Genomic DNA, 14,549 nt, shown 5'->3' on the forward strand with positions numbered 1-14,549 from the left:
AAAGTTCTGGAGAAAATAAAACTACATTCTGCACTTGTACAGAGTCGAAATGACCAATTTCTAATGCTAAGGGGAAGTATCATTAACAAATTGTATTTCCCAAATTTTCTCATTTAATTGCAATTTAGTAACTATGTAGCTATCACTTGATCAGAATTTTTATTGAGGTTTTAAATATTTTTCTATGGATTGTTCTTTGCTTGGAAATATCCCAATCTTTACCAGTGTCCGACTGTAAGATATTTTATTTAATGTTCCTTTTATCTGCTCTTATTCTACGAGCTTTAGAAGCACTTTTCTTGACATTTAATATCACATTACTATGTTAGCATGGCTTGTTGGTTATTGAGTTGTTACAATTTCTGCTGAGACTAAATCCATGCATGGATGCACTGACTTGACAACTGATTAAACTTAGAAATATGTGAAAGTAATAGCTATTATGTAAGTATTCCAATTCCAAGTTCACCACCTTGATGAGAACCCTGTGGGGTTCATATTAGATGCATGATTGAAGGACGGCATTTTAGGCAACCAATTTAGTACTACATGTGGCAAATACATATTTTTTTTTTATATCTTCCTGTAATCTCAGCATGGCATAGATATTATTATGATAAGGTACTTTTAGGACAGGTAGTGTGGTAAGACCTGAATGTTGGATCACTGGCCCATTCAATTTGATCAAATATATAGTGTGGGTTTTTTTTTTTACTATTTTCAGCCTTCAGTCTTTGCTGTAACATGCTACTCTTAGAACAAGGTATCTAATAATAAAAAAAGAACATTAAAACATTATAGAGGGAATTTATTAAGACTGGTATTTAATCTCAAGAGTGTTGGAATAAAATGTATTAAGAGGCGCATGTCTCTTAATAAATTAGGCACATCTCTGGACGTACATGCGGCAGAAAGTCAAGTCTACACCAGTTATGAACTGGCACAAATTTGCGCCATAATTTACACCAGTTTCATAAATTATAGTACATTTGTCAAGCCGCCGTCAGCCTCACCCCTTTTTGATAAGCCATGCCCCTTTAAAAATGTGGCAAGTGCTACGGAAATGTGAATAAAAGTCAAATTATCTTGCAAAAACTAGCATGCGCCAAAATTAGCCAAAATTTACTCCGCAAAAGTGGCGTCAACTTGATAATAAGTTCCTTCCTATAGGTCTCACTTGTGTTTAGTTTTATATATATATACATACATATATAATAAAAATTATATTTATACATTATATAATTTAGTTCAATACGGCCTATGGTGATATAAGTACAGTCCAGCAAATTCACAAGGGGGTTTTGCGGCTGTATAATGTGCTAATCTTAAAGAGGGGAGTTTTACATTATGTCCATATTTTACGGCCATTACATACCAGTCTGGAGTTTAAAATGTGACTGTATTACAATTGTGTGAGAGAAGTCTCCTTCGCATATAAAGATCTAGTGAGTATGTTACCTGTGGAAGAAGCTACTAAATCTATGTCATGGGTCGACAGACATGTATTTAGAGATTGGAGATATTCTTCAGTGATCAGGTACCCAGAATTCCTGAAATGGAGTCTGTCAGAACATTTTAGGTAAACAAACGGCTGTCACCGCTAGTTAGCGATAGGCTTGCATTAGGAAAAAATAACTTTTACTGATGTAGCAATCTTTAACTTGTTTTTACTACATTAAATACAGTGGCAAGAAATTTTAACTTGACTTTTTCAATGTTTTTTTAATTAATTAAGTGATAAGATATCATGTTGCGGCAAGTTATCAGAGTAACGATAAGGATTGCTACATCTGTATTCCGCCGCACGTCAATTAGAGTCCGCCGAACCATGAAGTGTCCAGCATCTTGAATTCCAACCACTCTCCTTCCCTCTGCAGTTGATTGAAGGCTCTGCTTGTATGTTGATGAAAACAAACAGAGCCGTAGATCAAGGAGAGGAGTGTAGTTGGAGCACGAACCAACCTAAATAGCATACGGTGAACGTAATTTTTACCCTGATGCAAGCCCTGTCATTTACCTCACTGGTATATACATCCTACCGTTCGTATACGTTTAACTCTCTTTCATCAGAGGAAGAGAGGATCGAAAGACTAAATGGAAAGCAACGGTTCCGTTAGAATTACCATTGATTTCAATGGTAATTCTTATGTTTCAGTTGCTTTCCGTTTGTCTCCATTCGCTAAATTTCAATTTTTTTTCACTGAAACAAAAGTTCTACAGACTACACTTTTGCATCCCTCAAAAAAAAATTTAAACATAGCAAATAAAGACAAACGGAAAGCAACTGAAACAAAAGAATTACCATTGAAATCAATGGTAATTCTAACGGAACCGTTGCTTTCCGTTTAATCTTCCGATCTTCTCTTCCTCTGACGGAAGAGAGGTAAACGTATATTAACGGTTTTGTGAACTTAGCCTAAAATATGCTGACAGACTCCCTTTAAGTAACAAGGTATCTTAATTGACATGGAAAATTCTGCAAAAATATTTCAATTAATACTTCACTTTGGATGGTGAAAGAAGCATAAGAGTATTGAAAATTAAAATGGACTATAAGTAAATGACCTCCTTGAGTGTTGAGTGGTGTTATCTGCTAACTGTGATCAGAGTACAATAGCCCATGAGCCTAAAATCATTTTTTGACCATGTACTTGTGCTGCCAAATTAAAGGTCTCGGGCCATGTGATGCATAAAGCACAGTGTATAAATGGACTCTGAATTTCAATGGTAATGTGTAATTTTCCATTAAATTCTTTTCAATTTTACATGTATAAAAAAAATATAATAAAAACAGCGCATGAAAAAATTAACTATCTTGATACTTTCTTTTTGATGATTAATAGCATAATGGTCTTAAGTAATACAAGGTCTGGATAGTTTCCTTTTTGTTTTATTATTGTTCTTTTCTTTTCTTTTTTATGTGTGTTGCTGGGAGACAGTTTTATGCCTTGAAGACTGTTTCAGTGTATTCTAAACTGGAAATACTGTCTGAAATCACGATTCTTCTAACTAAACATAAGGTCTCTGAGAGCGTGCATCCAACCACACAATATACATTCTCTGTAGAGAAAGAGTGTGAAGTGAAAGCAATGAAAACGTCTTCAAATGATTAGCATTGGCATCAATACACAGTTTGGCAGTATGTCAATTGCACCGTACATTTTGCTACATCTGTGACTTTATCTTTTAATTCGTTTGTACCTGAAACCGAAAACTATTGTCCTTAAAAAGTGTAGTTGTGTATCTGGTGATAATGGAAAGTTATTGTGCATTATTGTAATCTGTCACTTTACAGTGAACGTTCATCCGATCTACTGCCAATTCAAGGGCAAAGAGTAAACTATCTAACCATTTAATGGCCTCTAGTTACAATATGACCACATCATGTTATAAAACGACAGCGCTTTATAATGGATAGTGAGCGGCATCTTGTATTGATCAATATAGTTCACTATATACAGTATGCTTGTATGCATTGCAGGGTCAGTTTTTAACATTAGTTGTAGAACCCATAAACTTTCTTAGTCCTGTGGGAGCCCATGTGCCAGACTATATACATTGTAAATATATACACTAGAGCAATACCAGGAGGATTTCTGGGTCTTGCTAAACTTTTGTCCTCCGTGTCTGTGATTTCTTCTCTCCTGTGCAATTGGGTATCCAGATTTCTATGTATGGAAGGATAAGTGGAAAAGGGAGGATCCTGCAAGGCGCTGCTGCGTGGCTGTTTGAAAGATATTGACAGTAGTAGACGGAGTGATATGAAAAAGTATCTGTTTAATGTAAAACAATGGTGGCTACGAGTTTCAAACAGCCACGCAGCAGTGCCTTGCAGGATCCTCCCTTTTCCACTTATCCTTCCATATCTCAACAAGCGGTGACCGCATGGTTTACCGGTTTGGATCCCGGCAGCAGCATTTGTGGATTTTCCTATCAGCTTATCCAAGCACTACCTGGGTGAGAATAGTATACTACTACTGACATTTCACCTAAACCCAATTGACCTGAACTATGTGGCGCCGTGCCTTTTGTTTTTATGTTCAGATTTATATGTAGACCAGGTGAATGATTTGCAGTTAAACAAAAAAAATAATAAATTAATAATAATTACCCGTTTGTGGGTCTAAAGGGAAGTTTGACCCAAAACTAAAAATCAGCTGTCCCACTTGTCTGCAGTAAGGGTTTGGAAAAGGCAATGTCACAGGGTTCCATTTCTTAAAGGCATTGTACAAGTTTAGAAAAACATGGCTGCTTTTTTCCAAAACTAGTGCCACACCTGCCCATAGGTTGTGTGGGGTATTGCAACTCAGGCCCATTTACTTCAATGGAGTTTAGCTGCAATACCAGACACAACCTGTGGACAGATGTGGCACTGTTTCTGTAACAAAGCAGCCATTTTTTTCTAATCCTGTACAAACCCTTTAATGCAATTATATAAGAGCCTGTTGTTTTCGTCAGGTGTGGGGTGCAAATAAAGAGCACAATTGTATGGAGTATGAGAATTCCATGCTTAAGAAACGCCCCATAATCGGCTGTGTACTTGAGGGATCAGCAATGTTTTTGTCTCTCTGTGTCCCTACTGAATCATATGGGTACATACTGATGGGCATACATTGTGTTCATTGTTTTTAATGGTGCACTGTGCCTTCTATCGCTGAAAATCAAACTGGGCATAACCATTATCTTTAGCTGAGGGTCCAGAGATAAGGAACCCACATTGCTTATAAAAAAAAAATGACATGTCCTTTGCATTAATGGCTAAAACTCTGCTGTATTATTATTTATAACAATGGACAATTCTAGCTAAGTAGGCATGAGGGCAGTACGCTGGATTGTGAACACAAGTTGAAGATTTTCAACCAAAGTTTGAAAAGTGCTGCTCACAAAAAGAAGATAGATTTAGGATGCCAATCTCATTACATCTGGAAAACGGAAAACAATTAAATTATGACATTTTTCATGCACTATGCTTTTCATCTCTCATTTAACAAAGCCACAGATTAATGGGTCACAACATGATGCCATAATGATGATATAGTACCCAACATGCTCTGGGAGAGACTGGCATTGCAAACAAACATACATAAAAAAGAAGAAAGCAAGATAAGAAATGCAAGTATTTTGACAGATTTTGATTTCAAAACACTGCACATAACATCACAATGTCATAACCAAGAAAATTATTAAACACAAAATTACAATATACGGAACACAGTCTACATGCATGCTGAAATCAACCAGTAACATAAGCTGCAATATTACTGTTTTTTGTGCAAAATTCTGAAAGACCATGACAAAATCACAGACTAAATAGATTGTGTTTCATGTACCTGTCTTCCCCCTTACTGGTGTAGGTATTATCTTATTGGTGTTATTCTTTCCTTCAAAATCTTGTGTCTATTATGACTATTTTCCCATTCACCACTAGAGGGCGGTGAATGTGAGTGTAGTTATTCTGAGTGTAGCAATTGTAATAGATAATATCTTAAATATATTGGTGTTATTCTATGATTTGAAATCTTGGTTTTTATTTTAAATAATATCTATTTGTTACATAATGTCTTATATTTTCACATATTAACTGCCTTCTTATTTTCGTTCTAAGGGGTGATTTTTAAAGTTCTGCGCATGATCAGTGAAAGCAGCGCACTGCTCGAAATCTGAGCACAGTTGTGGGCTTATTGGAGCATAACTGAATTCCTGGAAAGTGTGATTGATCACGGGTGGTTGGATTATTAGATTTGACCTGTGTAGGTTTCATAGGCACATGGCTGTAGTGAGATTTTATTTTCTACCTTTGTGTATTTTGCTTTTCCACAATGTACATGCTGAATATAATGTAAAAAATATTTATATGAGAAACTACAGCATGTTGAAGGTTGCACTAAAATTCCATGAAAATATTACTGTAATCTAGCATTGAGTTTCTATATTTCTAGCTCTTAAATCTAAGATTCCTCCTCTGCCGAAGTAGTTAAAAAGATCTCTTTGCTTAGACAACTTAAATATCACTTTCACAAAGTGGGAACCAATTTTCTGTGTAGGATTTCAAAGATATAATTGCACGTCCGCAGCGGGCCAAGCTATAATTTTAGAAGTCAGAGCTCTGTTTCAAAACGAACCTTTCTTTTTAATGTTTTGGATAATTGTGCCACCAGCACAGGTGGCATTGTAGCATTGCGGCATTGCATTTGTAGACATTTTTTTTAATTGGGAATAAAATTATCGTCATATTTTAAATTCTCGAGGCCGATATGACATGCACCAAAAACAAAGGATATTTAGATAAGTGGCAAACATTAATCAGATTTATCCTGCGGACTTTTAGCTTTGTTTTACTTTTAGGCATATACATTTTCTAGAGTACTATTTTTAGACTGGTATTGTATTGCCTTGTGATTTCTACCTCTTGTTTTATCCTTATTTTGGAGGCTCATTTCTTTTTATTCACACAGGTTTGTTTTTCAGCATTTAATTATATATAGTTTTAAGACAACAGCTATTCAGGCTGGAATATAAAGGCTGTTGTGTCCTGTGACGACAAGTAAAAGACTAGGTGTCACTGGTGATTTAAAATCGGAAGCTCTCTTGAGAAGCTGCCTGCTGGCTGTTGATTTAGGTCTGTTGAACCACGGCGACCTCAAGACTGGTAATTGCACGGTTATTTGACAGAGAGCGGTGATATTAATCAGCCATATTGTCTTTCAAGGCACATTTATGAGGAATAAAAGAGATCACTATTCTACTAGTGGTTGGGCGATGGAGATTAAGGGTAATATATAACCAATGACTAGCATGTCACCGTTTACTTGGCTTTCAGAATTTAAAGTGGGATAATGAAGTTCCCTTGAGTGATGGCAACGCGTAGTCTTTACACTATTATTTCACTTTGTGATGAGACTGTTTAAAGTATTCTCTGTACATTACAAGATTTAAAATAAAAATAGCTACTCTACCACTTGAGCATACTTACAATGTTCTATATAGTATCTGATACCAGCACCTAAAGAAAAGCTGTCTCATGACAGGCTTTTGTTCCTTAGGGTATCTTTTAAATGCCCTAAAAACGCCGAACTAGAGGGCTCAATTCTGCCCAATAAATGGCCTCGAAAATGGCAATCAGAAGGTAGCCACCTAACTACTTCTTTCTGTGAGCCCTCTTAGATATTCAGGAAATGTAAGAGTGGGCACAAAACACACGTTCTGCGGACTCCTTAGGAAGAGTTTTGTAAGGAGTCAGAAAGGCGGGTCTCACCATCCTAAACAAAGGATCCAACAGGGGTAAATTCCTCCAGTCCATTGTTTCCTCAAACATCTGTCTGACAGTTAGTCATGTCTAAATAATAGGACACCGATTTTGTAAAGAATATTGAGTATATTCTGATACTATGAGTTTATTCTCTACCTAGACAATCCTGGAGGAGCTAACTCCTACCGTCTTTAGCGACATGGAAACAGGGTATCCTAACTGTTACATCTACTATAGGCAGCTATCGTAATTCTGTTTCGGGAGACATTAGTGTGCCTTTTAAATCCAACCACTTTCTGTTTGAAATGAATGTGCAGATTGGATGCTTTGTACCTGAATTAATCTAGAGTATGCAGTTCTATGTGACCTGGCAGCCCTATCACTTGCAATGAAAAAGCTTCAATGAATGGTGTAATGAGTGTCAGAAAGAAGTCGGGGGTCTTTACATCTGTGATTGTCATGTTAATAGTCTAAACAGGAGAGAATGACTTTCGTTTTACCCAATCATTTGCACAAAGAAAACAAAGAAAGGGCAGATGATACAGTACCTCCATGGTCTGAGACTGGTGCATGGCTTTGATTGCATTCTGTGCCATTGCCCTTGTAGAAAATGTAACAAACGCACAGCCTGTGGGGACAAGGGGACAGGGGGCAGGAAAGACAAAAAAAACAACAAGACAAAAGGGTTGGACGCTTGTTAAACCAACACAATCTACGAGAACGGCCACAAGACGACACTGTTCTCAGTAGTACATAAAAGTAACAACTCCTGGAATTTTTTAGTGGTTTGGTACTTACAGTGCTGACTTGCTAATCCGACCATAGAAGAAAGGAAAAAAAAACAAAACAAAAACAAAATGGGGAAGTGTTCTTTTCAGCCACAGGTGGACACAAATATTTAGAGAGAGAGCTACAAATATTCAGTCACTGATCATTTTCATTTTCATTTTCACATGATTGATACCAGCTAAATATACGACCATTTATAAAGGGACCAAGTTGTACTGTGCAACTATACCAGGGATTTACGCTATGGCTATATACTAGTATTCACGATGGGATCTGTTAACTTCTTGGGCCACTTTGACTGACTCCATATTATGCTACCACTACAGGGAACAATAAAAGTTCACAGCTAAATATAGTGGGAATGTGTTTTTTTAGTTTTATTCTTTATAATATCCGGTATATTCTACTTTACATAGATTCTCAGATTAAAGTTGATACAAATAACTCAAGTAGTCATGAAAACCTAAAGAAGGACAATCTTATGATTCGTAATTCCAACCCTTCCTGAGAGAATTAACATTTGTAAAGTGTGGGTTGAGAACCAGTAAAAACTTCTGCAATTTACAGACTATGGGATGCGGATGATAAAACACATAAAAAGAAAAGGAATACACCATAATACATTTTATGGCAAAAGTTTACTGAAATTGTTATGTGAATTTACAAATAACCTTCAACTGAAAATACATTTAACATATTTCATATACAATAGAAGTTGTTTGTTGCTGTATTTTCTTATGTCATTTTCCCACACTCAAGTCAGCCTCTTTTGAAAGGGAATCTGCCACCAGGACAGGTCACTTTAGATTAGTGTACTTTCCAGATGCCCCATCATAGTTGGACATGTGGTTTCAATGGGTGCTAGGTGAGAGACTGGCATTTGCAAATACTCGCTAAACTCCTCATTTAATGAGCATCTATGACACTCCTTATTCTCCCTACTGTGAGCTCCCTGGCCACTCCACAGTGTTCTGCATTATATTTTAGGCATCCTAATTCCTGTGGCCCATGAACCCTCTCTTCACCATTAAGTGACCAAAAAAGATCCAAGAGGATCAACATTACTCAGTTTTTAGCTTCACAATTAGTTTTCTGGATTTCAATTATTCCCTTTAGGTCAGTGGTGAAGACCTGGTAATGATACCCAGTCTAAAGGAACCTTCGTTGTGCAGGGTTCACTTTCTATATGCACCAAATGAGGTAAACAAGATTTTCTTTGTGGTTAAACCCATGTCTACATACACACCATTTTATAAAATATCATTATTAGGCTCAGTAAGATAATGGAATTCATATATCATCTGGCCAATTTCAACAGAAAGATTTTACATATTACAGAAAAGAGATATCCAGTTACACTTCATTGATGCATTACTTAAAACATGCAGAAGTTGTATTATCTCCACTCTCCATGCAGAGAATACAGGCATAGTAAATATCATCTGTATTCTGCTGATGGTGGCATTAACAGTAACAATTGGGTATTTGATTTCCCTGTGCTGCCCTATGACTAAAACTGATTCCGTAGATTTTACGTAATATATAAGTGAAGGTTAACCAAAGGTCATTTAAAATGTAGGTTCACATTTAAAAACCATATTACAGTTTGCATTCAAATACTGTATCATCATCTTGAGTTAGAGTGTGGCATATCCAGCGCTGCATTCAATTATACTTGCTTTTGTTTGGAATCTTGGCATTGTGCTATAAACCCCTAACACTAATAATGCAAGGCAATCTGTTGTATTTCATTCTATGAAACGCAATCTGCCCATAGATATACAACGGCTGTTGGCTGATTGGTGGTCTGTTGTTTTCAGTCTATCAGCATCGTTTGCTCTTACCACTGAGGGCAGACTTCGAGTGTGAATTCGGCAGGCTCCTTAGACCTGAGATTGTCCGCAGTTCTCATTAAGATAGGTGGGATGCCGTGAGATGCCGCTACGGCTGCTATAGCGGTAGTTACGCCACTGGTTCTGATTAGACACAGTAACAGGTGGGGGGGGGAAGCTACTTGTAGATTTGAGGTCAGGATAAGATACAGCAAGTATAACAATGAAGTAGCTGTGGATAATAGCGTGCACTAAGATATGCTGTAAATCAAGACCAGCATAGCATAATGAAAGCAAAATATCTGAAAGCTGCACAACATGTTATGTATATTATTTTTAGATACCTAAATATCTGTAAAATGGGGTTCAAATGTGATCAAAGAATGAAACCTTCTTATGTATAATCTAATTGTAGCCTTTAGCCACAGCCTAATAAAGTTGTGAAATTTGGAATATTTAGTCCGTAGAACATAAACGTAAGTTTAGAAAAAAAAATGCGGTATAATCCTAAGAACCAGAATTTTCTATGTTCATCTTCATTAACTTAGCATTATGCGATATTTATAAAACGTCCATATGCAGAACGTGAAGCCAAGGCAGCTACCCAGCATGGCGGCTATATTAACGTTATTTTATGTTAAAAAGCAGCTGGGTGGTCATGTTAAGTAATGCAAATGTCTTGTGCTGTTCAACAACCTATCCAATGATACATGCAGTGAGATATAAAGATAATAAAAGATGAGAAACAAATAACGCAGTTAATGAACTGTACTTGTTTAAATATTTGTTTATACATTTTAAATTAGCCTTCGCTGAATCCAGTTCTTGTTTGTACATACACCTTCAAATAAAGTGTTTTGATGCCTAGAATACATAATCCCTTAATGCTAGTCATGCCAGTACTGGCTACTGTGTGGGTCAAATGCAGCACTTTCAAGGCTCATTGCCCCCTTAACTAATAAAAACACTGCCTTTGGAAATTTCCATTTTATTCATCAAGCCCCCTTGGGTATCTTGAAGAAAAAGACTGTGAAATGAATGCAGATTCGGGCTGATTTAGTAATAATACTATGGCTCACTAAAAGCCTTGCCAGAGCAACCCAGACATGTTTGACTCTTGCTCTCTAATGACTTTAAAAGTGCATTGATTTTCAGCTTCTTTAACCTTGCACAGTTTGAACTCGGGTTTCAGAGAATAATTTAGTGTTCCACTCAATTTCCTCAAAACATTATTATTACTACTTAAAAGATTTCCAAATGAAGCAAATCTAAACACTGAATGGTTCCAGCATATTGTCGTTTTGAAGCTAATGCACAAAATCCTGTTCTTGGCACTGAACGTTTATCAGCTGCCCCAGTGGCCAGTAAAGACAATGAAACAATTCTTTATTTATTTAGTTCCAGCGACTAAAGGATTCATAGGAAGGGCCAAATCAATTAAGCTGGCTAAAAAAAATAAAGTAATGTGAAAAATGCATGGTTAAGTTCGCTTCCCCACATCCCTTGTGCGCAGCTGATGATATTGTCAAGTCATATATTTTGTCAGCAATGGAAAGAAGATAGTGATATAAAAAAAAGAAATTAAGCTGCACTAACAATATGACTGCGAAAGACTGCAAATCTTGAGTGAAGCTGATAAGACCAATATTTGTATCACTGGAGTAGATGAATGGAACGAAATATAAAGCTGTGGGTGTATAAACTGCATTAAGAGGGTCTTAACTAAGAGTGCATTAAAGGGGTTTTGCCATCAGGGACGTTTATGGCATATCCACAGTATATGCCATACATGTCAGATAGATGCGGTTCCCAGTTCTGAATGGAGTCTCAGAATTCAGGCAGAGACAGGTGAAGAGAGGGTTGCACGTACTTTCAGCTCTCTCCATTCCGTTGTGTGGTGGGACCCGCATCTATCTGACATTTATGGCGTATCCCGTGGATATGCCATAAATGTCCCTGATGGGAGAAGCCCTTTAAGTTACTATATGAGCCATGAACATGAGCAATGTAACCACTTATAAGTGGTTAAATGTAACAAAAAAATTGGGGTAACAGGTTTAAGCCAGATGGCTGTCTACTACCACCAATCTCACTGCAGAATATTATATTGATAATATAGGCTTTAAAGTTGTTGGATGAGATGGAGAAAAAAAAAAAGTATGTTTTTTTCCCTAGGAACAGCGCCACTTTTGTAATAATGCATTTTATAATTCCTTTTTTATAAGATATACTCTATATTAGAATTGCTGCTCATATTATTTCCTATAATAACTAGAACAGATATTTCCAGTTCTTTATTAATCTACCAAGCTACTGTGACATATCTCTATGTAAAGAAAATATATCATGTACATATATTTATAGAATTTTTGAGAGCTGGAATTATCTAGAGAGATTGAATAATAACATATTAATTTGAAAATGCCATGGGTAGGTGTATATATTGGCATTCACTTGTGACAACACTTCTAATAATGCTTATAAGAGATTCTGTCTCTTTTTATCTCTTTAACTATTAACATTCCAGTCCTTAAAGCAAACTTCCATTAATAAAGTCTAGAAATGGAAGTGTTGTAAATGCAGCTATGAAATATACAGTCTATATAATTAAAGGAACACTCCGGGGACTGTGTTATACTTAGTGCAGGGCCTCCTTCCCGACCGCCCACTGTCTTTTGACGTCAGGCGGTGCGGGTGCTTAGTCTACAGAGACGTCTTTTGGCGTCGCTGTAGATCAGGCTGATGAGCGCTCGTGAGAGCGCTCGTCCTCTAAGCAGGAGCTGTAACTAACAGTTCCTGATCTTAGAGCAGCCTCCTGAACACAGCTGGGGTCGGCAAACATTCGGACCCCAGCTGTTTAACCCTTTGATTACCGCAGTCCGTGACCACGGCATGATCAAAGGGAATTCCCCTCTTTGATTGCGTCACCGGGATTCCAGTGATGCGATCAAACACTGGGGAATCCCTCTGCAGTCAGCCCTGGGGACCTACAAAGGACCCCAGGGCTGTCTGTTCCGTGTGCCTGCTGTTCGGGCACACCATGTGCTGGCCGATCAGCAGCCTGTGTCATAGTGACACAGTGTAATGTATTAGTGTACAGGAGTATGCTAATACATTACAAGTAAAAAATAAAGTTACAAATAAAGTTATCCTTTGATGGGATTAAAAAAAAAAAGGTAACAAAACAAATAAATAAATAAAAAAAGTCCAAAAAAGAGTCTTTATTTTGCATTAAATACACTTTATTGCCCCTACACTAAATAAAAACAAAAAACCTACGCATATTAGATATCTACACGACTGTAATAACCTGAAGAATTAATCTAATGGGTTATTTAGCGTGAAACGTGAACGGGATAAAAAATAAACCAAAAAAACTATTCCGAGAATCGCTTTTTCTTATATTCACGCCGTAAGAAAAAAAAATACTATTTCTCTCGCATAAAACAAGGCCTCATACAGCCACGTCAGTGAAAAAATAAAAAAGTTATGGCTGCTGAAACGCAGAGAGACAAAAACAGAAAAATTTAGCTGGTCATTAAGGTCTTTTCAGGCCCGGTCATTAAGGGTTAAAGGGAAAAGATTAAAAAAAACAAAGGTAGAAGTTAAAGCACCACCCTTTAGGCCCTGAACTAGGTATGACAAACTGTATCATATATTGTAGAGGCAGTCTGTGTGGTTACGATGGGGTCCCTGAAGTGAGGGGGCTCATTCCAGGGTGGTCATGTCCCAATTTTAACCCTTTCCCTGCCAAGGATATATCTCATACTTCCTGGCAGGGAAGCACTTCAATGGACCTAGTTCAGGACATGATCCAGCCCGAGCTAGAGCAGGCTGGTGTGAAGGATCAGAGGAGGGGACGCAGGGATGCGCGAATAGCATGCAGGAGGAGGAGGAAAATCTGTGCTCCTCCTCCTATTCCTGTAAGGCTTTAGATGACCACTGGGAGGGGAGAACATGAACTTTTGTTCATGTTATCATGCTTCCATATTAATCAGATCATATTTGCTCTCTAATTGTCACATTTACACATTTAGGGTTTTGATTTTTAATAATCACCTCTCTGTGACTAATTAGGCCTTTTATCCACACAAACGTCAAAAAGTTCATACATTTTATAATGTTCCTATACTGCCTGTACTTGATCTTTAGTCTAAAATCCTCTGACCTCTTCTCCATAATTACCCTTTACACGCTAAACTCATAACAATATGGATTATCAATATAGAAGAGTGCATAATATATTACTGATGGATAGAACAAACTTTGCGCCAATCAGAAATTAAATTTTCAATCACTTACTGTCACTATAAGTGGTATTAATTAAAGAGTATCTGCACTTTCAAAAACGTTTGATATGTCTAGAACGTCTATGTGCCCGCCTTCAGCCTAATGATGAGTGCTGATCACAGGGCGTTCAGCTGAAAAATTCTGCACTTCTGTTTCAGCAACAGTGGGGGTCTTCTCACCCGGACCCCACAGATCAAAACTTCTAAAATGTCTCTATGACAAAAGTTTTTTGAAAGTACAGATACTCTTTAACGCATTTGATTAGCTATAGGGATTTACAATTATTGATTAAATTATTCATATAGGGGATGGAAAATTCTATACATATATATATATAATCCCCAATTTAATGTGGATGCAAAAATTGGTTAATGCATTCTTGCATTTTT

At 37.0% G+C, this 14,549-nt stretch overlaps 1 protein-coding gene across 24 annotated transcripts in view; it reads right to left on the reverse strand.

Moving 5' to 3' along the window:
* CELF2 (CUGBP Elav-like family member 2) overlaps nucleotides 1–14,549 on the reverse strand; it is a 433,449-nt gene that overhangs the window by 62,114 nt on the left and 356,786 nt on the right. For 13 of the 24 annotated variants that reach the window (XM_075857459.1, XM_075857452.1, XM_075857444.1 and 10 more), the window contains exons 6-7: nucleotides 8,048–8,059; nucleotides 7,798–7,877 (exon numbers count right to left, since the gene is read on the reverse strand). In XM_075857459.1, the coding sequence (XP_075713574.1) occupies nucleotides 7,798–7,877; nucleotides 8,048–8,059 (92 nt within the window). The remainder of the gene's footprint in view (nucleotides 1–7,797; nucleotides 7,878–8,047; nucleotides 8,060–14,549) is intronic. The other 11 variants (XM_075857453.1, XM_075857443.1, XM_075857462.1 and 8 more) reach the window with 1 other exon arrangement.

The sequence above is a fragment of the Rhinoderma darwinii genome, chromosome 3, assembly GCF_050947455.1.
Source record: "Rhinoderma darwinii isolate aRhiDar2 chromosome 3, aRhiDar2.hap1, whole genome shotgun sequence".
Taxonomy (NCBI): Eukaryota; Metazoa; Chordata; class Amphibia; order Anura; family Rhinodermatidae; genus Rhinoderma; species Rhinoderma darwinii.